We start from the raw sequence: 25,920 nt of genomic DNA, 5'->3' as shown, positions 1-25,920 counted from the left end.
TAAATAATATAACAGATGTATATTGCATGAATTTTTGCCACTCCTATACTCACTAAAGTGAGTCCTTAAAGCATTTTTATTTTTACTTTATTTTTAATTTGGACTTCAGAAATAATTGGCCGTTGTTACCTTACTAAAGCATTAGTGTCGTATTGTTAAAGTTTACTGTTTATATGAATGTATATCATTATGTTTCATTTGTATGAAACTGTGAGTATACCTGTGAAACAAATAAATAGTTCATTTTTTACATAAGTTATCCTTATGTATTTGGCTTTCTCAAAAACAATGAAGCAATTCATTACCAGTCAACTTGTTTACCACCTAGAGGCCACCCATTTAATTGGTGATCACCAATATGGATTCTGCCACTCTTGATCCACAGTCAACTAAATCACCCATCATGAGAAAGAAGTCATAGCAAGGTTTAGAGAAACTCATTTAATCTTGAATTTCATTTGATTGGGTCTTTCATATAAACCTTCTTACCAAGCAACCACCTTAAGGTCTGCTGTAAAAACTTTTATTTATTAGTTATTAAATCCTCTCATTGATAGCAACAGTTATAGAAATAGGATGCAAGTGATATCAGATTTCTATACTGAAATCTAGGCACACAAATAAGATCCTAGATATATGCATATTACTATGATAATTTGCATTTTCATACTTTTCTACTTTTCTTTCTTGACAAGTAACAGACCTATTTGGAGGAAAATTGTAGATAGGAAGTTAGTAATGATGTAATTTTTTTTCATGTAGTACTATCATATCCTGTACACCCCTTGAGGGTACATGGCAGGAATTTGATGATGATGATGATGATGAGTACATCTATGCATATATACTGATGGGCTAACCTTCTGTCCTTTGTAATTTTATTGCCACTTTCCTCTAGTCATTCACCACATATCGTGGTTGATGATTTCGTGTCTGGGTTTTCCCATTGTGCTGGAGTACTTAGGACTGTATTTTTACCCACACTGTTCATTCTGCATGATCTATGTTGATCTCCTTGCTGTTCCCTTACATGTGAGAAAAATTCAAACTTCAACATTGCCAAAACACAGTCCCATGTCTCATAAGAAAGATCTCACTTTACTTCCCCCTACCTTTAATGACATTCAGATCATCACTCAAGATCAGATTTCTCTTCTTGGACAGACGTGTGCCTCCATCCTTTCCTGGCATAAACACATCAGATCCATCTTCTTCTTCTTCCTCTTTGAGTGCCATCTCCTATCAGAGGTCGGCGACCACCCTTGGCAAATTCTGATGATTCTCAGCCACTCTGAACAGTTCCTCAGAGCTCATGCCAGTCTACTGTCGGATTTCTGCCAGGCAAGATTTTCTTCATCTTTCTTGTCCTCTTCTTCTTCCATTTATCTTCCCTTTTATAATCAGTTGTGAAGTATCTTATATTTTTTATTATGAAGTAGGTGACAAGATATGCAGTTTTTCTTCTTTTTATGGTATCTAAAAGTTCACATGATTTCCCTATTTGTTCCATTACTCTTCTGTCCATGGGATTTTTAACATTCATCTGTATAACTACATCTCAAAGGCTTCAAGTTTTTTTTATCGATGTTGTCTTCGAGGTCCATGTTTCTGTACTGTATAGCAGTACAGACCATACATAGCATTTAACCATGCATACTCTAAGCTCTAAATTTAAATTGCAATTACACAGTGGTGATTTCACTAGGAGAAAATTTTTTCTTGCCATTTCAATTCTAACTTTTATTTCCATTTCTGGATTGCATTCATTTAACCAGCATCTGAGATATTTAAATTTTGTCACTCTTTCTATTTGTTTCCCATTTAAAGAAAGTGCTGAATTAAGAATTGGTAGCTTGCTTGTGACCATGAATTTAGTTTTTTTAATGCAGTTTTTTTGAATTATCATATGAAGTTTTGAGTAAATTATGTACTGGTATTGCTTTGGTTATAGCAATTTTCAAGAAAATAGTTGAATTTAATTGTGTAAAAAATTCAGCAGAAAGAATTGGTTATTATTATTATTATTATAGGAAACTGAAATTAAAACAGATGGAAAAGAAACCAATGAGATTCATAATGAAACTGAAAAAAAATCCTCTTCACAAAGAGATGACAAGGAGTTAGAAAGAGATATGAAACAATTAAGAGACTATTGGGATAAATCAAAGGAAAGAGTTAAACAGTCACATAGTAGGACAGGAAGCAGAGAGAGGGAAAAGTAAGGATTGACACCAAGTATTTTCATATTCAGTTGTGAATGTTGTAATTTTATGTATTTTGATGTGTTAATTCAATATTATATTGTCATATTCTTTGCTGTTATGCCAACATTCAGAGTTAAAAGAATTTTACACATGTACTTAATATACACTTTTACACATGTACTTAATATACACTTTTACACATGTACTTAATGTAGACTTTTTTTTTAATGATACAGTAATACCTCGACTTACGTGAATCCGGAGTTACGTGGTTTCTTATATGTACGTATTCCTGTCCCGCTTCACACCTCACCACTAGTGTTATCTGTCCGGCGCCAGCTGCATTCGGCAGTGTCACACATGCTGTGGACAAGCACTGACGTGTTTCACGTGGTCTCCATTCACACATGATTTTTATAGTCTACAAACCTAGCGATTGTTTAATGTTATGTTCTTGATAAAAATTTTATCACATAAAAAATAATAATGTCTTCCAAAAGAAGCAAGTCCAATTCTTCTACATCCAGCAAGAAAAGAAAAACATTGACTTTGGAAACAAAACTCAACATTATTAAGGATTTTGAAGGCAGAATGAAAATTTGTGAGCTAGCAAAGAAGTTCGATCTACAGGAATCCACAGTAAGAACAATCATAAAAGATAAAGAAAGAATTCTCGCTGCTGTGAAAAATGCCAAATCATTGAATTCAAGCATAATTCGTAAACATCATGGGATTATTGGTGAGATGGAAACGATGCTTAATTATGGTGTGATAATCAAGTGAGAGTAAAAAATTGTCCATTGATCAAACAACAATATGTAGCCATGCCAAGCTAATTTTTGAGAGGCTAAAAGTAGAAGCTGGAGAAGTTGCCAAAGAAAAAAATTTCGTGGCCAGTAATGGTTGGCTGCAACTTTAATTGATTTTGATCCACTTGTAAAAGTTGTTTTCTTGCTTCCAAATACAACCAGCTTACTTTAACTGATGGACCAAGGAGTTATCAAAACATTCAAAGCATACTACACACACCGTTCGTTTGCAAATCTGAATGAAGTTATGAAGCAAAATAAGCAAGGCTTCCAAAGACCGGTTGACAGTTATGCTTGGTGGAAATGCAACTGGTGATTGCAAGTTAAAACCTTTCTTAATTTATTGCTCCGAAAATCTAAGCGCTCTAAAAAAATCTAAAGCTGGCTTGCCAGTGATTTGGAAGTCAAATTCTAAAGTTTAGGTGACAGCTTCTATTTTTGAAGACTGATTTGGTCACCACTTCATACCTGAAATTGAACGTTATTGCCAGTTTAAAAAAATTCCGTTTAAAGTTATGCTCATTATTGATTTATCAATAATGAGCATAACTCATTATCAATAACTCATTATCAATAATGAGAATGCACCTGGTCATCCGCCTGCAACTTTAATTGATTTTGATCCACTTGTAAAAGTTGTTTCCTTGCTTCCAAATACAACCAGCTTACTTCGACTGATGGACCAAGGAGTTATCAAAACATTCAAAGCATACTACACACACCGTTTTTGCAAATCTGAATGAAGTTATGAGGCAAAATGAGCAACTGTCGGTTAAAGAGTTTTGGAAACAGTTTAATGTTTTAGATGCTGTAAGGATTATCGGAGATTCTTGGAGTGAAATTTCCCAAAAAACCTTGAATGGTGTCTGGAAAAAACTTTGTCCATCCTTTTTTAAATGCGAAACAGAAATGTTGCCAGAAACTGATCAAGTTGCTGAGGCAATAGAAGAAGTTGTCAACCTTGCCAGGCAGTTAGATTTAGAAGTTGACAGTGAAGATGTCAGCGAGCTGTTAGACTCACATAACAGGAAAAGGAGCTTACAATCAATGAGCATATCACACAGAGATGCGTGAGCAAAGTGCTATTGAAGAGACCGAAACCTCAGATCCATTCTACCAGAAAAGCACATGACAATTGCAAAATTAACAGGAGGTCTTAGCTTAATCAAGAAAGGTTTACAGATTTTGGAGGACATAGATTCTAACAAGGAACAAATTGTAGCCACAAGGCAAGGAATAAAAAAATCATTGGCTTGCTATGAAGAAATTTTGCATGACAAGAAAAAGACATTATGCCGTCAGATGAATCTATTAGATTTTATGAAACCATCGACATCGAAATAACCTTCTTTTTTTTATGTATAAAAACTACTGTATAATATAATATAAAAAGACTGTTTATATTATAAATACTGAAATAATATTTCTTAAAAAAAATAGGTATTTTTGTAAACCTTTGGTCCCAATTAACTAATATTTTGTATGTTTGTATATATATAAATTACATGCAAAATTATACCCCGAGTTATGCGAATTCGACTTATGCTTTTTTGTTGGTCCAACCTATCACGTAACTTCAGGGTTTTACTGTATTAGTAAAAATGATACCGCACATTCTACCGTATTAATAGGTGGATTGATATGGTTCAAAGTTCCTTAGGCAACAGAAATATAAGATTTGATAATATTGGAGTCTTGACAAGTAACAGACTGATCTGGAGGAAAATTGTAGATAGGAAGTTAGTAATGATGTAAATTTTTCATGTAGTACTATCATCATCATCATCATCAATTTCCTGCCATATACCCTCAATGGGTATATGGCAGGAAATTGATGATGATCATGTAAAAATGATATTAGCTTGATTGTCTACCTCAGCGTTTCCGAAACTATGTTCTGCAGAACACCAGTGTTCTGTGGAAAGTGAATAAGTGTTCTATGAAAAATTATCAAAATTAATATGAGCCTGGAATGGTTTTAAATGCTACGACAAGTTCAAACATGTTTGAAAATTAGCACTCCTCACTTTGTGTGTGGATTGTGCTATTAAGGCCAGCGCATGCTCCTTGACTCAGCTGCCCATAGTTGTCGACACCTTCAAGCATGAGTGAAGTATGGAGATATCTATTCTAGGAAACATGCTGTCACAAGCAAGGTTAGTGTGATGCGCTGTGGCCTGGCATGCCTGTAATGTGCGCTTAGCTTTACATTGAATACGAGACTGATGATACTCGACTCTAACCAAGGTGTTCTGTTGAAATTTCAAGATTTGTGAAGTTCTCCGTTGTAGGAAACGTTTGAGAAACCCTGGTCTACTTAATAACAGAAATTAAACTAGAATCATTTTGTGCCATATACACTGCTTGGAAAGAAGTCAACATACACTATAGTGTGAAGAACAAACAACCAGAAGCATATGATGGCATCAATGGGAATTTTTGGACTATTCTTCTTGCAGGCATGTAATTAGCTCCTGGACTGTTGAGGGGCAGATGTTCGGTAAGGTTGAGATCAGGGCTTTGTAGAGGCCAGTCAATGTGGCAATGTTCATGTCCACAAAGCACATAGTTATGACAGCCTTATGACACAGTGCATTGTCTTGTTGAAAGAGACATTAGTTCTGTAGAAATGCCACAGAGTAGGAAGCATTGCATTGTCCAGAATGTTCAGATACCTCTTGGAGTATGATGTTCGTAGCACCACAAACAGAGGTCCGAGACCAAACCAGGAAAAACAGAACCATACCATCACATCATCACCACCAGGCATTTGCCACACCCAGACCTTCTAGTGAGCAGATGTAGTTTGTCGCTCCTTAACAGCTTCCATGTTCCACTATGCATACTCATTGTATGCTGAATACCAACTTCACTACATGTTGGTTCGGGTAATGTGGGGTTTGCATATTGTGGTCCTAATAACCTTAATAAGCACAGATAACAGGAAAGTGTTGAATACACTGGAAAGAGCTGAGTTATTAAATAATCACTTTGGTAAATTATATATTCTGACAGTCACGTTAGTTCTCCAGAAACGGAGATGGATGTAGATAAAAAGATACAAGTTAATTACTTGTAAACTAGCTTGACGTGGTTTATTTGAGTCTCAACATGAGATAATTGTTATCTGATAGATGTCAAAGAGGGATGCATGTCAAAGCTTATAGAATGGAAGTGATTTTTTTTTTATGTTGCTCTCATCCACGAATGGTTTTTTAAACCTGTTGTGGCTTTACTGGGGGTTTTGTACAGAGGAATTTTGGTATTTGTGATGATGAGGTTGGATTTTCAGATATTAGACTTTTATCGAGAAGAGCTTTGTGCTTTCTTTTCACTATGTCTGTTAGAGTATTGATCTAGGAGCCAAGGTACTTAAAATCATTTACTTCTTCAAGAATGTGGTTATGTAGCCTGTTATTTCCTTCTAATCTGCTCTTTAGGACTAGTTTTACTGCTGTTTGCTGTCAATCAAATCAATGTTGCAATCTGAATGTTAGAGTCACTCAGTACATTATCATCTGCAAAACAGAGACTACTTACATTGGTTTATCCTACTGAATCTCTGAAAGTTATTCCTTATCTATTTTCTGGGAGCCTGAATAAATAATCATCGTCATCGTGCCTGTCAAAGATTTAGGCCTAGAGTGGCTTATTCTGGCCTTAGAAATCATCATTGAATCTCTTAAGAGGATGTCCTAGTTTTCCTAGTGATTTGTAATTTAAGGCTTGTTTTGGTAATTTTTTTTTTTTTATTCTTTCAACATGTTCCATCCATTTATGTCTATGGTTTTTAATTTTTTTCTATTACTGATTTCTGGTTTAATTCTTTCATGATTTCTTCATTTCTTTTGTGACTGATTAAAGTATACTTTGCAGTTTTTCTCATAAACTTAATTTCAGCTGTTATTAATCTTTGTTGTTTTTTTTTAATTTATTTATTGTCCAAATTTCACTTCCGTACAATAGCACTGGTAGGGCTGATGTATTATATACTTTTATTATTATTATTATCCAAGACCCCCATGGAATCAAAGACTCATCTAGGAGATCCTTTTATCCCACACAGCTCATCATGCTGTGCCAAAAACACACTCAAATTCTCTCACTCTCAGGCAAGCCGTTCTAATCATTCACAACTCTGCATGCAAAAAAACCTGCTTCTCACTTCCCTGCTCACACCCTCCTTATACAGCTTCCAGGGATGACCTCTGGTTCTTCCCTGATCTCCTACCGTTTGCTGTAAAATGTCACCAACATTGATCCTATAACAACCCCTTACTAATTTGTAGGTCTCTTTCATATCTCCCCTCTTCCTCCTATCCACTAGACTGTAAATTGTATCTTCTCAGCCTTTCCTCATATTCAACATTCCAGAGGTCAGAAATTACCTTAGTCGCTTACCTCTAGACTCTTTCCAACATCTCTTCATCCTTTTGAAAACCAGGTGACCAAATCTGTGCACAGTAGTCCATGTGTGGCCTAATCAAAGCCTCATACAATAGAACAAGAATTTTGGCAATGTGTCCTCACAATTTTGGCATGTGTCCCTAAATTTCCGATCCTTATCCACTATCACCCCAAGATCTCTTATTTATTCCACCTCTGACAATATATCCCCACCAAGCATAAATTCTACATCCCATCTTTGTTTCTCAAATTTTAAAACCTTGCATTTTGCAACATTGAACTCGCATCCCCATTCCTGTGGCCATTCACTCAATTTATTCAAGTCTTCCTGTAAGGCCACAACATTTCATAGTTCGTTCCAACTTTGCATCATCTGCAAACAACTGAATATCTCGATCCAAATCTTCACCAGTATCATTAACATGCAAGTTAAACAATAGTAGCCCTTAAACAGATCCCTGAGGTACACCACTAGTGACTTTCCTCTTTCAGGATGTTGCTCCCCCATACAGAACACTAATACCTATCAGATAACTAGTCTCTGATCCAATGCACCAATCTAATAATCAACCCCATCCGCTCTAGTTTGACTATCAACTTATCATGCGGTAATCTATCAAAAGCCTTCGCAAAATCTAAGTATATACTGCTGTGTATCCCTCTCCTCTGTAAATGGAAGCCGCCACCTTATTGTAATAAGTAATTACTAAAACATGACATCCCTTTAGCAAATCCATGCCATCCATCAAAGATAATACCATTGTTGTCAACTCAATTCTTGATCCTAGTTCTCACCAGCTTCTCCAACAACTTAATCACATCACCTGATACACAGATCATCCTATAATTTGATGGTTGAGTTCTCTCACCTCCATTATAAAGAGACACAGTCTTGCCCTCCTTCCACTCCTTTGGAACTCAACTCGGTGCAAGACTCATATTAAAAAAATATGTCAATGCAGATGTAAACTCCCTGGCACATTCCTTCAGAATACGTGGTGTTATATTATCAAGTCCCACAGCCTTATTGACATCAAGTTTGCTCAGCTCCCCATACACCTCTTGCAAACAACTGAATATATTAAGGTAGTTTCTGACTGATTCTTTACAGTCAATCTCTCCTCCCCCATTATCAACTGCTCTCAATCTCTCCATGAAGCCTCATTCACAAGAAGGAAAGACCTTTATGAAGGTCTTTCCTTCTTGTGAAAGAAGCTTTAAGCATCATCTGCAGCAGCAGACTTTTAGTCTGTTTTGTTTTTGAACTAGGTTAGGTTTAAATATAGAGTTAATTACACCTGTTATTTTTAAATATTTTGTAATTTTTAGGTTTATATCTTTTTCATTTTCATATGTAACCATACATCCTAGATAGTTAAATGAATTTACCTATTCTAAAATCTTGTTATCTATTACTATTTTAGTTCTTATTGGATCTTGTCCTTTAAAGGCCATTATTTTTGATTTTTCTGTTGATATTATCATTCCATAATCTTTAGCTATCTCATTTCAATTTAAAATATCTTTCTGTAAGTTATCTTCAGAATTTGTAATTATTATTTGGTCATCAGCAAAAAGGAGAGTGTTAAAGTTCACAGTAGTAGGAGAAAGTTTAATACCTTGATGGAAATTTTTATTCTATTTTATTATTATTTCATTTAGATAAATATTGAAAAGTGTTGCTGAAAGGGGACATCCCTGTCGGACTCCTTGGTTTATCTCTCTCAGATTTGATAGTTCATAATTTAATCTTATTTGTATTTGATTATTTTTATATATACTTATGATAGCTTTTAGAATATTATTTGGTATTTATCTTTCTTTTAATATGGTAAATAAAAAGCTTCTTTTAACTTTGTCAAATACATAAGCAAGGATAATAATAAAAAGATATTGTGCCAGAGAGAGTCTCCCTAAAAAAGAGCTCAAGTGGAAATAGGAAAGCTCTGTCATCTCTCCATTTACCATTACTCTTGCATGATAATTCTGGTATGGTTCTGCTATTGCTTTGATTACTTTCATAGGTATGCCATAATAACTGAGAATTTTGAACATTCTTAGTCTATCAATTGACTCGAAAGCTTTTGAGAAATCTATGAAGTTTAAGAGAAGAATTTTATTTCTTACTCTTTCTAAGGCAATGAATGTGTTCAACAGTGTTTTTTTGTTTCTAGAAACCTAATTGATATTTGAGTAGAATAGGTGTTACATATGGTTCAGTTTGGTTTAGAAGCATTGTGCTTTAGATTTTCAGTGCGGTAAGAAGTAGTGTGATTCCTCTGTAATTTTTAGATTGCCTTTTTTGGGTGTGGGCATTATTAGACCTTCTCTCCATTGTGATGAAATATTGGATCTAGCTAGAGCTGTATATAGATATTTAATAGTTGTTTAAAAGCTCTTTTCCCTCCATGTTTACTAGCCTTTGCTGTCATACCATACCATCCAATCCAGGAGCTTTATCTTTCTTTTGAATTTTTAATGCAGTTTCAAATTCTTGCAATGCAAAACTGTTACACATAATGGGAAATTCTTTTTGGATTATCATTTCTAGCAATGTATCCGTAGTGGAGTCTATTAATGAATTATTTAATAGTTTTTTGAAGTGGTTCTTCCACACTAGGAGTTCATATGTCTTCAGATATTTTGCTGTTTTTATCTTTTATTCTTATGGGCTTTAGAAAGGAATCTTTGTACATAAGGAATTAACTACTAGATACATTTCTCTGGTTTTTTTGGGTATTTTGATATAGTTCTAATTTTTGTCAGATATCCTGGATACGGTTTTCCTTGTCATTGTGAAAGGCTGTACATTCTTGATCATTTAGTTCTTTTAAGTGCGTATGTAGATTGGGAATCCTCTGATTCCTGTATTGCTGCTTAATATTATTGTGATATTATTCTTTATCAGTTCTTCAGTTGTATATTACCCATTTCCTTTGAGCAGATGAGTAGGTCATGGTGACCAAGGTTTTTGCTATTACTTCATGGGTGAGTTGTATAATATGAATGAAGCTCTGGGATGATTCTTTGGGCATTGGGCCTTCCATTAGTCGTTTTGTAATGCGTCTTTATACTGAGTTTGTATGGTTGGAAGAGTTAGGTCATTCTAGTGATATTTATTTGTTATTCCTGTTTTAGGTTTAAAAGCACAGAGATGAAATTTTATATTGGCACTTACTATTCTGTGGTCAGAGTTTAGTTCTACTGTTGTGAGTCCTGAAATTTTGAACTGATCTCACCCACTTTCCATTGATTAAAATATGATCAATTTGTAATCTATTTATAAATAAAAATTTTTAAATCAGAGCAACAAATCAGGCATACCTGGATAATATGAATTACTTTTGTGATTATCATAGTTTGTTCTGGAATAGAATCTGCATCCCTTGCCAAACAGAAAAATCAGCACTCAATTTAGCAAGCTGTTCCATTATTATTTTCAAAATGCTTTGCATGTAAGTAGGAATTTTAATCAGGTTTGCCATTCACTAGTACTTAGTGAACCTAGTTGATGAGAAATATTCTGAACCCACACTGTCCAACATGCTTACTGTTCAGCATACAAAATAGGAATGACTTCTGAATAAATTTGCTGATCTTTAGACCACAAAATTTGCATACTGCATAGTTTATCCATTTTCCTGTAGTTAGCAGAATGTCCTATGACTTTTGTAGGAATAGCATATTTAATGATACAGCAGCATTGATTGATTTGGCTTTGGTATTGTTTGAACTGGATAGGTATATGCTGTTATAGGACTGACTGGCTGAATTGGATGATGGTGATTATACAACTTTCTCAGAAATGGCTAAGTGCTTGATAAATGAATCAAACACTGAATTGATTCATTTCAATAAACCAGTTTCAAGGAAGTAAAAATGCAGCTAGAAGAAATAGAAAATGAGCAAATGAATTTGTTGATAGAGATGTCACTGTAAATTTTAATTTTGAAAGTTAAGTTTGATCACAGTATGGAATCTGAAATGCAAAGGATATGTGAAATGTGAATAAAAATATAACTGATCTTTTTGAACATTTGTAATTTTTAAAAAATTCAGTATTTGATGTATTGTTTTTTTTTTTTTTTTTCTGTTAGAAGCATCTTTATTTTCTTATATCTGTTAGCTCTCCTACTTGCAGGGATAAAATTTTATCTTTTGTACTACAATTTTGAGAGGAATATTGTATATGATTATGCCAATTTAATAAATCATTGAATATTGCATTTATAATGGTTAAATAAAATTGCTTAAAGTTAATAATTACCTCTAAAAGATCCCCAGAGTGAAAACATCATGTGGTGGTTATGAATTAACATAATATTGTTGCCACTTTTTTTTTAATTTTCTGTACCAAGTTGAGGGAAGGTGTAAGTATGGTTAGCACAGACTACAATGAGTAAATATTTTAATTACATAAATGATAACTTGCAAGTCACAATACAAATCATTTTATAATTTTGTTAGGAATAATTAATGTATGAACAAAATTAAAGCATATTTGTTTCTGTCCGAATAAAAATTTTACACTGAACATTTTAGGATAACTAATAACTAGAAAATATCTTTAGAAGATACTTTAAAATACTTCAGTCATGTATTTCATTATATTCAAATATTAGCATGAATCTTATTTAAATTAATTCTTTTAATTGAATAAGTAAGCAACGTAAGCATTATTGTATATACTAAACACAAAGAAAATAACAGAACTGTTCATTAAACTTTTTTGTAGGACAACTGAAGACACTCCAAGTGTTAAAGTGGATCATGAGCTGGAAGAGATGGAATCTGATGGTGTATTTATTACTAAAGATGATGCAGGTTATCTACATTTTTTCTTGTATATTTTTGATTTTGACATAATGTTCCAATGTTTTTACGAAAGAGAAAATTGGAACATTATGGTCAGGGTAATAGATAATTTTCATTTTCCAGTGTTAGACTATTTCCTACTTATTAGAGATGTGAAGTGGCTAAAAAAAATTGACTTTTTTTTAACTACTTTATGTCTTCACAGTTTTTTTTCCCTATAAGAATAACTTCCAACTCTTCTAACTATATGTTAATGATTCTCTCTGGTCAACACATGGCATCGTTGTGCTATAGGCCTTGGGACCTCTCTTGTGTTTGTGTATGTTGATTGAAGGGGTTAGATATGATTAAAAAAAAAAAAATTAGGGCAAGATTCTCATTTACCCAACTGTGTTAGCCCTTTCTCTTCCCCCCCCCCCCCAAACATACACACAGTGTAAATGTATGTTACAGACTTACCAGAATTTTAAGAGTGGAATTAACATTTAAAAATTTTTCTCAAATAGTGCTATCATTTATCAGATACTAAAGCACCTGACCACAATCACTCCATAGGAGTAATTCCTTTAGTTCGAAATATCATCATCAAATTCCTGATATGTACCCTCATGAAAAACTTACACCATTACTAATTTCCTATCTACAATTTTCCTCCAAATCAGTCTGTTACCTGTCAAGACTTCAACATTATCAGAGCTTATATTTCTATCTTCTAAAGCACTTTTTTACTGTATCAATCCACCTATATCTTGGTCTTCCTCTGGGTCTTTGTCCTGGCAAAGAACACTTGTTTTGCTAATCTTTCCTCCCCCATTCTGTTTAAGTGACCATACCACCTGAGATTAGCTGCTAACACATTCCTGGATGCTAACAATATTAAGTTCTTTCCTAATATCCTCATTTTTAATATGACATTGCCACTGATGACATGTGTTCGGGCCCCTAATCTTTCTCAGGACTCTCTCATATCTGCAGTCTCTAGTCTTTGGTCAAGTGTTTTATTTCTAGCCCAGCTCTCAGATCCATAAGTTAAAATTGATTTGAACACTGTCTTGTATAGAATTAATTTAGTGTTTTGACTAATTTCTCTTTTATCCCATATAAATTTATTCACAGTTGACTTCCTACCAAACAAACTTTATTGATTCTGTTGTCTATTTCCATATTTAATTTACTATCTTCACTAAAAAAATCATACCTAAGTAGCTGAAATGTTTTACTTGTTCTATAGGTTCTCTATTCACAATGCAGTTAATATTTTCAATGCTTCTGCCAATGTTCATTATCTTTGTCTTCTTATTGCTGACCTTCATATCAAATCTATTACAACAGTTATTCAATTTAGTCAGGGAATCTTGCAGATTTGTAGTAGATTTATTTAGATGTATAATATCATCTGCATAGAGTAAAGAGCTGAGATTAACATCTCCAATTTTGATATCAGGTTTAATATCACTTTCCTTCATAATGTGATCCATATAGATAATGAATAAGAGAAGGGATAATGTACACCCTTGTCTGACACCAGATTTAACATATTTCTTATAGGAAGGCTTATGCACTGGTTAAACATGATAATAAATACTTAAGTATAATAAATTTAGTTTAATCCTGTATCCAAGTGTTGGCAAACAAAGTTTGCACCTGAAAGTATCTTCAGGACTGGGGTAAGGTGGTACAACACCAGGGCACTCCTTGCAAAGGTGGAGCAAGCTACCAACACTCCCATAATGCAAAACACATCTCCTTGCAGATATGTCTAATGTTATGCATTAAGAGAAGGGCCACAACCCAGATGTTTCGACCTTTATTGAGGTCTCTTCAGTGCAAGCCTGGCCCAAGTGGAGATACCAGGCAGAAGCATTAGCAGGTCATCTCTACCTATAGGAGTTGCCAAATGGTGTGCCACCCTTTTTTAATAAATTACTCTGGATTTAGAGAAAGATGTTGAAAGTTTATTTTTCACTTGGTTAGAGTATAACAAATTTAGTGTAATCCTTTATCCAAGTGTGAGCAAACAAACTTTGTGCCTGAAAGTATCTTCAGGACTGGAGTAAGGTGGTACAACACCAGGGCACTCCTTGCAAAGGTGGAGCAAGCTACCAACACTCCTATCTCAGTATCTCCCATAATGCAAAACACGTCTCCTTGCAGATACCAAGTGGAGATACCAGGCAGAAGCATTAGCAGGTCATCTCTACCTATAGGAGTTGCCAAATGGTGTGCCACCCTTTTTTAATAAATTACTCTCGATTTAGAGAAAGATGTTGAAAGTTTATTTTTCACTTGGTTAGAGTATAATAAATTTAGTTTACTCCTTTATCCAAGTGTGAGCAAACTAAAGTTTGCACCTGAAAGTATCTTCAGGACTGGGGTAAAGTGGTACAACACCAGGGCATTATGTGAGATACTGAGATAGAAGTGTTTGTAGCTTGCTCCACCTTTGCAAGGAGTGCCGTGGTGTTGTACCACCTTACCCCAGTCCTGAAGATACTTTCAGGTGCAAACTTTGTTTGCTCACACTTGAATAAAGGATTAAACTAAATTTATTATACTCTAACCAAGTGAAAAATAAACTTTCAACATAAATACTTAAGGAATTGACAGCGTATACTAGAAATATAAATTAAATCAACTTTAATATATACTTTCCAATATTTCGGCAACATCACGTTGCCATCTTCATGGGAACTTAAGTTAAAGACACGTGCAGACAAGTACTACATAACAGCAAATGAGACTGTCCCAAATTTGGGACAGTCTCATGCATTCAAATTTGTTGAGGTTTGGCATGTTCCTAAGGGCTGAGGCTGATTCCATGAATAGTCTTTCATATTTGAACTTGCTGCGGTGTTACTGCTGTGACCTTATTCTGTGGCGAGTATCCAGAGCATGGTCTGCAAGTCCAGAGTGGCTGTAATGGTGAAATCAGATGTAGTCCTTGTTTTCTGAGATTCTGATATTTGCTTTCCTGCCTGTTTGACCAAAGTAGGACAATTTACAGCTGCAAGGGACCTGGTATATATCAGGTAGGGTAAGTGGCTGATCTTTAGTGGAGCAGATAAGGGATGCCAATTTTCACATCCTTAACACTTTCTCAGCCAATAGCCATTGGCTGAGAAAGTGTTAAGGATGTGATTTAGTTCAGTGGTTATGACGTTGTCATTTAAACAGATTAGTTTAGCCCTGTTGAATAGTGTCTTAATAACTCCATATTGTTGTGTGTGGGGGGGGGGGTATTTTGGTGAATGTATCTGCCTGTATGGGTGGATTTTCTATAAACTGAGAAAACTACGGTTCCATCAGGTTGGCGGGTGACTAGTGTGTCTAGGAATGGGAGGCTATTGTTTTCCTCTTTTTCCAGAGTGAACTTGATTCTCGGGTGTTGGTTGTTTAAGTGTGTTAAGAAGGAGAGGAGTGTATCTGAGCCATGTGGCCAAATAGCAAACACATCATCAACGTAGCGAAGCCATATGATAGGTTTTTGTGGGGCAGAGTTTAAGGCTTTCTCTTCAAAGGTCTTCATAAAGAAGTTAGCCAAGGGTGGGGAAAGTAGTGAACTGTAGTGAAAGTAGTGTTTGTAGAATTTTTCCTGCCAAATGAAATAGCCTGAGTTCATTGTGATCTGAAAAAGGGCTGAGATATTGGGAAGAAATTTAGTTTGGATTAGCTCTAAGGTTTCTTTGAGGGGGACATTTGTGAATAAAGCACTTTCACACTATACTGGCAACACACCATCACACTTAAAAAAATTTAGCCCACTTCAATGCCAGTATAGAAAACCTTACACTCCAATATAATGACATAATGGTCAGTTTTGACATCTCCTTCTTATTCACCCTAGACCTACCTGGTGTATACCAGGTCCCTTGCAGCTGTAAATTGTCCTACTTTGGCCAAACAGGCAGGACAGCAAATATCAGAATCTCAGAAAACAAGGACTACATACGATTTCACCATTACAGCCACTCTGGGCTTGCAGACCATGCTCTGGATACTGGCCACAGAATAAGGTGGAAGAAAGCCACAGTAATATACCGTAGCAAGTTCAAATATGAAAGACTATTCGTGGAATCTGCCTCAGCCCTTAGGAACATGTCAAACCTCAACAAATTTGGGAAACATGCATCAGAAGAACTTCAGCCCAAAGGCCAAGAACACCTAATATAGCCCGCCAGGGGGCACCATCAGGACTTTAGGAAAACGGTAGCATCCTCACTTCATTTCTCATTTGCTGTTATGTAGTACTTGCGTGCACGTTTCTTTATCTTCAGTTCCCATGAAGATGGCAACGTGACGTTGCCAAAATATTGGAAAGTATATGTTAAAGTTGATTTAATTTATATTTCTAGTATACACTGTCAATTCCTTAAGTATTTATTATCAGATTTAACATAAAACCATCTTCCTTTACTTCCTTCAATTCTAACTGCTGACTTTCAACTCAAATAAAGACAAAGTATTGCTTGATATAATGCTCCATTGACACCAAACAACTATAGCACTTGGAACAGCTTCTCTCTTGGCACCCTGTCATATGCCTTTTCCAGATCTACAAAACTTAAATACAGGTCTTTGTTATATTCCCATGATTTCTCAACTATTTGTCGTAAAGTGAAAATCTGATCCTGACAGCCTCCATTTGGCCTGAATCCAGCTTGTTCTTCACCAAACTTCTCTTCCACAATCCTTCTGAACGTTTCTTAAGTATACTGGCATAATTCTTACCAGGAACACTCAGTAAAGAAATACCTCTGTAATTCTCACATTCAGTTTTATTTCCTTTTTATATACGAGTACTTTTAGAGCTCTACTCCAATCATCTGGAATTTATCCCTCTGTCCAGGCCTTCTGAACTATGCAGTGCAGCCACTGTAAGACTTTTAAACCTCCACACTTGAGCATTTCTGGTCGAATATCATCTACTCCCACTGCCTTTCCACATTTCAGGCTTTTGATGGCTTTTTCCTCAGGTATGGGTATGTATTCCTCAATGCATGTCAGTTGAATGTTTTTTACTACTGTGTTGTCATCACTGCTTGTTTCCTTCAGCAATTTTTCGAAGTAATTACTCCATACAACAAGGATATCTTTTTCACCAGTTTTTTTTTCACCTTTATCATCTCTAATTCCTTTTACAGCACTCTTTCCTCCATTTCTGAGCTTTTTCAACAGCCTCCAGAATATTTTGCCACCTTCTTGATATTTATATTCTATGTTCTTACTAAAGTCTTCCCATGACTTTTGCTTAGCTAGTTTTACACAGTGTTTAGCTTTCTTACATTTCTCTCTGTATTCTCTAAGAGCACAACTTGACTTATTTGCCAGGAACTTTTGATATACTTTCTTCTTTTCCTTCACTGCCTCTTTAACTTTCCTGTGTCTATCATGGGTTCTGATTTTTCTATCCTTGCAGACAACCTCACCACATGCCTCTCTGAATGAATCACTGTTTTCTTCAGGATTTGCCACTGAATCTTCAAAGTTTTGGTTCCTGTTCTCAAACTCTTTCATTTTTTCTTGAATAATATTTGTGTATTTTAGTCTACAGTTTATATCTGAGTGCTGCTCAACTTTTAGAAATACCATGGGTTTAAATTTCGTCTGTAACACAAAACATTTATAAAGTATCCTTTCCTTCGTGCTTATACGGTGATCAGAATACATCGTGAAAATTATGGAAACAACTATCATGTTAGAGTAAAACTTTAGTTTAATATAAACCAAAATTAACACTCAATGTTTCAACCTTCATGTGAAGGTCATCATCTGGAGTATACACGTATATACAAAGAAACAAGCTGCACTACAATCTATATGGCATCCTAAAGTTACTAACCAACCATTACAACTATTGGCCTGACCTCTGGTGGAGGGGATAAAACCTTACTGCATCAAAGCTAGAATCCTATTATTATTATTATCTATTAGGTTACAAAATTAAATTAAGCTGTAGAGCAACATGTTTGCAAAAAAAATGAAAAAATTAATAAATAAAAATAAAAAATAAAAGAAAATAATTACTTATATAAGTATACATATAAATTACAACCAACTGGTATAGATAGTGACCAATAAAAGCTGAAAAATTGCTTAGAGTCCTGAAGTCAGGGTTTGTTGGAAACTAAATGGGCTGAATATATGCCATCCAAATTTTTGGGATTTTTATGCCGCCATTATTGTTAAGATTAGGGTGGTTAATTAAAATTTCACAGGCTTCTTTAAATTTTCGTTCATACTAGGTTTTTGTATGATGTGACGAGCAAATACTTTTCCAATCAATTTGTGTAGGGTGTTAAGAGCATGATCTGTGAGGCCTGCTTCACCAAAATTGTTAAATTGAATGTGTCGTTTGTGCCCTTTTTTTACGGATAGGGATTGTACGTCCAGTTTCCCCAATATAAGGTAAGTTACAGTGCAAGGAATACAGTATACTCCAGGGTAGGCCATTGTGGTGGTGGGGGTCCTTAGAGGAGTTGAATATGTTTTTTAATTTTAAAAGTGGCATTAAGATAATAATTGTGTAGGATTCTATTAATTTTTTTCTGGTAACCCTTTAACAATAATGGTGGCATAAAAATCCCAAAAATTTGGATGGCACACATTCAGCCCAATTAGTTTACAGCAAACCCTGACTTTAGGACTGCAAGCAGTTTTTCAGCTTTTATTGGCCACTATCCATACCAGTAGGTTGAAATTTATATGTATACTTATATAAGTAATTTTATTTTTAATTATTATTTATTAATTTTTTCCTTTTTTCATAAACATGTTGCTCTCAAGCTTAATTTAATTTTGTAACCTAATAGATAATAATAATAGGACTCTAGCTTTGATATAGAAAGGTTTTCTTTTCCTCCACCAGAGGTCATGCCAATAGTTGTCATGGTTGGTCAGTAACCTTAGCATGCCATGTAGATTGTAGTACTCTTTGTTTCTTTGTGTATATATATATATATATATATATATGTGTGTGTATACTCCAGGTGACAACCTTAATATGAAGGTCGAAACATCGTGTTTATTTTGGTTTATATTAGACTAAAGTTTTCTTCTAACACAGTAGTTGTTTCCATTATTTTCATGCATGATGGTATTGATAAGGTACTTTTAACTAAAGAATGTGTCTGGAGATTGAGGTCAGAGTTAGAGAGAGAAGGTGATAGAACATATGTATTAATAACTTGACGTATAGGAATGCTATTTATTAATTAACATGATAATTAATAAATAGCATAAAATGGATTTACCTTATGTATATATTTTTATTAGTGTAAAATTTTTGCTATAGCATCAAGGGCATCTTCAGTTTTCAAATTAAACATCAAGAACAGAAACCCATATATTCAACAATGATATATGCAAAGTGCACATATATGATGTAGAGCATCTAATTATATTAAAGTTTTGTAAAAATAACTTTAACAAAATTAAAAAAATAAAATTCACACACAGATAGCTATCAGCTAACGCCTTTTTTATTCCCATATAGGGAGTAGGTGAGGCTGTTTAGCCCTATCTAACTTTTTGGAGACTGAATGGGCAGTTCAATCTCCACTGGCAGCCAATCAGAGATAGCTGGCCCAAGGCTATCACTAATTAAGTGGCACGCAGTGAAGAGAGATGGCTCAACAAGTGCCGTCATCTCATGGTCCCTAACCCTGTCACAATATATTTAATGTCTGAAATAATGCAGGTTCTACGGTCGATTTTCTTGAGTTTACAGGACAAAAAACCCTAGTTTCCGGGAGAAAAAACCCACTTGCCCATGCCAGAGATCGACTAACTCGGGAACCGGTCGAAAAAAGGCTTAAAAAAATTTCGTCTAGTTGACAACTAAATTCGAAACAAAGTCTTCCTTCATGCGGTCAAGCACCGTAGTGTGCAAACGCCACATCCACCGAGCTACACAGGCTCTACACACACACACACACACACACACACACACAGAGATAGATAGACAGATAATTAAATTTAAGTTAATTCTGGAATTTGTGAAGAAGAACTATTTCCCATTAGAAACATAATTTAAATCCATCATTTCTATTTAGATTCAGTCGATGCAGCAACATCTCACAACTCTCTTTGTAATAAAAATTCCAAGAGATTATTACTTTAATAGAGAACCTTAATATTTTCCCAAAGAACTCTTTTGTTTGGTGGTGATAGCATTCTCTGTAGTCCAGATTGCTCTAGCCCATGGAACTTATTGTAGTCTAATGTTCATCACAACACATGGCTGCAGAACTACCTGTTTGGCCAAAATATGATAAATTATACTGTCAAGGAATTTGATACACTCCAGAATTGTCTTAAGGCAGCTATTTATCTTTAGCTGAGCCTAGAAAAGTAGACATCTTGTTGATAGGACAGGACACTTGTAGGCCAACAGATTCAAGTAATTTGGCTATACGTTTTGAGATCCTTTTAACATAGGGAATGGTGACATGACAGACCACTTCTGTATCACTACGAGGGTGGTCTGAAAAGTTCTCAGCTTTCACCATAGATGGCAACACTATCAGCAAGATTTTTTTTTTCTAAGTTGGTACATCTGTCATAAGCATCCATGTGAAATTGCAAGTCATTCTATCAAGTAGTTTGTTTATTTATACAGCTGTCTGAAGCAAAAGTGTTGTCTGTATCCCTTGAAATGGATAAAACTGAGTATCGTGCAGTAATGAAATTCTTTGTAAAAGAAGGTTTAATGCCAAAAGAAGTTCATAAAAATTTCTGGATACATACTCTTCGCCTTCATTTTCGACAATTAAGAAATGGGCCGTTGTGTTTAAATGTGGCCATATCAGCCTTGAAAATGATCCACGTGAAGGACGTCCAAAAAATGTAACAACACCAGAAATCATTGATCGAGTGCACGATGTGGTATTGGATGACCAGCGAGTCAAATTGCTGAGACTATAGACATTTCAAAAGAACGTGTACGATATATTTTGCATGAAGAATTCCAAATGAAAAAGCTTTGTGCAAGATGGGTGGCATGCTTGCTCACAGCAGATCAAAAATGCATTCGCATGAAAACCTCTGAATAGTGCTTGGAGCATTTTAACAAGAATAAAACTGATTTTGTGTGTCGATTTATTACTATGGATGAGACTTGGATTCACCATTACACACCAGAATCCAAACAGCAGTCAAAAGTGGACAGAAGCTGGTTGTTCAGTGCCAAAGAAGACAAAGTCGGTTCCATCAGCAGGAAAGGTTTTGGGATGCTAAAGGCATTTTGTTTATTAATTATCTTGAAAAGGGTAAAATAGTAACCGGGGAATATTATTCTGATCTTTTAACCAGACTCGACTAAAAAATTCATGAGAATAGACCCAGTTTGCAGAAGAAAAAAAAATCATCTTTCATCAAGACAAGAACCTGTCCACAAAGGTGTTTTTGGTAATTGGAAAATTAAGGGATCTGCACTATGAATTGTTGGAACATCCACCCTATTCCCCAGATTTGGCTCCCTCTGACTTCTATCTCTTCCCAAAAATAAAACTCTTCCCTCACTGGGCGGTGTTTTTCTTCGAATCAAGAGGTGATTGCAGCTGTAGAGGAGTATTTTGCAGATCTTACTGAGAATCACTACAGGGATGGGATAATGGTGCTGGAGCATTGCTGGAATAAATGTATATTGGTCTTAAGGGAGATTATTTTGAAAAATAAAAATAATTTTGAAATTATAAATTCGTTTTTTCTTTGTTAGGCCGAGAACTTTTCAGACCATCCTCGTATTTTGATGAGAGGCAGATGACAATGAAACTGTTGGGAAGGTGGGCTTGATATGAATTATTTCTTGGCAGCAATTCAAAAGAATGAATGTAAAGTCCTGTATGTATTTTCTTTTTGAATACTGAGAAGTGAAGACTGCCATCTAGTTGATGAAGTAATAGGAGATCTAAAAAGGCAATCTGATTGTTCTCTTCTAACTCAAGAGTGAGCTGGATATGATGGTGTGGGTGTTGACCTTATTGAAAAACTCTTGTGGGTCTGTACAGGACCCATGCCAAACTGCAAAAATATCAACATATCTCTCAACATACCTTTGTCATTCATTCTGGCTACTTCACATACCGAAGTAAACTTTACCAATAAATTGAGGGCACAGTAATGGGTAGTTCTGTTTCTCCCACACTGGCTAACTATTCATGGAAAGATTTGAACAATGTATACTGAATAGCATTATTCCTATGGTACAGATATGGTGATGTTTCTGCAGTTTGACATGAGTCCTGTACAGAAATACAAGTTTTTCAATAAGATTGATAGCTTCACTTTGTATCCAGTTCACTATTCTGTTAAGTCTAAAAATGCTTTAAAATATTCTGGAGATCTAAAAATGCAATCCTTAGATTGCATTTTTAGATCTCCTCTTACTTCATCTACCGGATGGTAGCCTTTACTTCTCAGTATTGAGAAAGAAAACACATACTGGACTTTATATTTATCTTCTTTCACACCATTATAATTGTCAAAAATCTGGCAATAGTGAAGACTGCCATCTGGTTGACAAAGATAGGAGATCTAAAAAGACAATCTGATTGTTCTCTTCTAACTCGAGAGTGAGCTGGATATGATGGTGTAGGTTGTTTGATCTTATTGAAAAACTCTTGTAGGTCTGTACAGGACCCATGCCAAACTACAAAAATATCAACATATCTTTGTCATTCATTCTGGCTACTTCACATACCAAAGTAAACTTGTGGGAGACCTTCTACATTGACCAAATAAATCTAAATAGAAATGATGGACTTAAATTTAATTTTTTTTTGTGTGTGTGTGTGTGTGTGTGTGTGTGTGTGTGTGTGTGTGTGTGTGTGTGTGTGTGTGTGTGTGTGTGTGAGAGAGAGTGAGTGAGTGAGTGAGATCTTGTTAGAGTTATTTTTATTATACCATTACGCTCTACATCATGTACATGTAGTTCACTCATGTCATTGTTGAGTATACCGGTTTCTGTTGTTGCTAATTTGTAATTTGAAAGTTATACTGAAGATGCACTTGGTACTAGGGCAAAAATTTTATACTAATAAAATTATAGATAAGATTAATCTATTTTATGTTATTTATTAAGATCATCATCATTAAATTCCTGACATGTACCCTCAATGGGTGTACAGGATATGATAGTACTACATGAAAAATTTATATCATTACTAACTTCCTACCTACAATTTTCCATCAAATCAGTCTGTTACTTGTCGAGACTCCAACATTATCAGATCTTATATTTCTATCGTCTAAGGCACTTTGTACCGTATCAATCCACCTATATCTTGGTCTTCCTCTGGGTCATTTTCCTGCCAACCTGGCAGAGAACTCTTGTTTTGCTAATCTTTCCTCGCCCATTCTGTTTAAGTGACTATACCACCACCACCTGAGATTAGCTCTTCTAACACATTCCTGGATGCTCCCAATGTCCTCATTTTTAATATGATATCGCCATTGATGCCATCTGTTCACGCCTCTAATCTTTCTCAGGACTCTCATATCTGCAGTCTCAGTCTTTGGTCAAGTGTTTTACTTCTGACCCAGCTCTCAGATCCATAAGTTAAAACTGGTTTGAACACTGTTTTGTATAAAGCTAATTTCGTGTTCTGACTAATTTCTCTCTTATTCCATATGAATTCATTCAGTTGACTTCCTACCATACCAACTTTGTTGATTCTGTTGTCTATTTCCATATTTAATTCACCATCTTCAGTAAAAATCGTGCCTAAGTAGTTGAAATGTTTTACTTGTTCTACAGGTTCTCCATTCACAATGCAGTTGACATTCTCAATGATTCTGCATATTTTCATTGTCTTTGTCTTTTTATTGCTGACCTTCATACCATATCTATTACAACAGCTATTCAATTTAGTCAGAGAATCTTGCAGACTTGTAGCGGATTTATTTAGAAGTATAACATCATCTGCATAAAGCAAAGAGCTGACATTAACATCTCCAATTTTGATATCATGTTTAATACCACTTCATAATGTGATCCATATAGATAATGAATAACAGAGGGGATAATGTACATCCTTGTCTCAAACCAGATTTAACATTAAACCATCTTCCTGTACTTCCTTCAATTCTAACTGCTGACTTACAACTCAAATAAAGACTAAGTATTGCTTGGTATAATGTTCCATTGACACCATATAACTGTAGCGTCTTGAATAGCTTCTCTCTTGGCACCTTGTCATATGCCTTTTCCAGATCAACAAAACTTAAATACATATCTTTGTTATATTCCCATGATTTCTTAACTATTTGTCGTAAAGTGAAGATCTGATCCTGACAGCCTCTATTTGGGCGTGAATCCAGCTTGTTCTTCACCAAGCTTTTCTTCCACAATTGTTCTCAACCGTTTCTCAAGTTAAATTGCATAAATCTTGCCAGGGATACTCAGTAGGGAAATACCTCTGTAATTCTCACATTCAGTTTTATTTCCCTTTTTATATATGGGTACTATGAGAGCTCCACTCCAATCATCAGGAATTCTTCCCTCTGTCCAGACGTTTTGAACTATGCAGTGCAGCTGTAAGACTTTTATACCACCATACTTCAGCATTTTTGGTCGAATATCATCTACTCCTGCTGCCTTTCCACATTTCAAGCCTTTGATAGCTTTTTTTACTTCAAGTATGGATATGTATTCCTGACTGTATGCTTGTTGAGCGTTTTTCACCACTGTCCTATCACTGCTTGTTTCATTTAGCAATTTTTCGAAGTAATTAATTACTCCATACTTCAAGGATATCTTTTTTCTCTAGTTTTCATATCACCTTTATCATATCCTGTAGTTTTCATATCACCTGTAATTCCTTTTACAGCACTCTTTCCTCCATTTCTAATCTTCTTCAACAACCTCCAGAATATATTTTGCCACCTTCTTGATATTTTTTTTCTATATTCTTGCCAAGGTCCTCCCATGACTTTTGTTTAGCTAGTTTTACATAGTGTTTAGTATTCTTGCATTTGTCTCTGTATTCTCTAAGAGCACAAGCTGACTTATTTGCCAAGAACTTTTGATTTGCTGTCTTCTTTTCCTTCACTGCCTCTTTAACTTCCTGTGTCCACCATGGAATTCTGATTTTTCTATCCTTGCAGACAACCTCACCAAATGCCTCCCTGGCTGAATCAATCAGGATTTTCTTCAAGGCTTGCCACTGAATCTCCAAGGTTTGGTTCCTGTTCTCAAACTCTTTCATTTTTTCTTCAATAATCTTTGTGTATTTTAGTCTACAGTTCACATCTGAGAGCTGCTCAACTTTTATTCGCTTTAAAACTTTCTTACATGTTATTCTTTTCAATATGAAATTCAATTTTATTCTGCTCAAGACTAAATAGTGAAGCTTCCAATTTCAAATCCTCTGTACACTCTGGTGTCCTGCACCAGAGAGAAAACATCAGTATCAACAATAACATAGTCAATGAGACTTTTCTTATTCCTAGCCTCTTTTCTCCATGTGAATTTGTGCACATTTTTATGTTGGAACATGGTGTTAGTAATGACCAGTCCATGTCCTGAGCAGAAATCGAACAGGTATTTGCAATTATCATTTGCTTTGCTATTTTCTCCAAATTTTCCCAATATATTTTTGTGTCTGACAATCATTTCCTACTCTGCTATTTAGATAAGCACCAACTTTTACTTTTTCATTATGTCAGCTGCTTTCTCTAAATCCTCA

At 35.1% G+C, this 25,920-nt stretch overlaps 1 protein-coding gene across 1 annotated transcript in view; it reads left to right on the top strand.

The window, feature by feature from the left end:
• LOC150094747 (uncharacterized) overlaps positions 1-25,920 on the top strand; it is a 437,902-nt gene that overhangs the window by 331,140 nt on the left and 80,842 nt on the right. The window contains exons 18-19 of the mRNA XM_090410976.1: positions 2,031-2,218; positions 12,156-12,244. Coding sequence (XP_090267102.1) covers positions 2,031-2,218; positions 12,156-12,244 — 277 coding nt within the window. The remainder of the gene's footprint in view (positions 1-2,030; positions 2,219-12,155; positions 12,245-25,920) is intronic.

The sequence above is a fragment of the Typopeltis vanoorti genome, chromosome 21, assembly GCF_054136105.1.
Source record: "Typopeltis vanoorti isolate ZY-2024b chromosome 21, IOZ_Tvanoo_1.0, whole genome shotgun sequence".
Taxonomy (NCBI): domain Eukaryota; kingdom Metazoa; phylum Arthropoda; class Arachnida; order Uropygi; family Thelyphonidae; genus Typopeltis; species Typopeltis vanoorti.
Note: the sequence above shows the minus strand (reverse complement) of the source record. Positions and strands in the feature narration are given on the sequence as shown.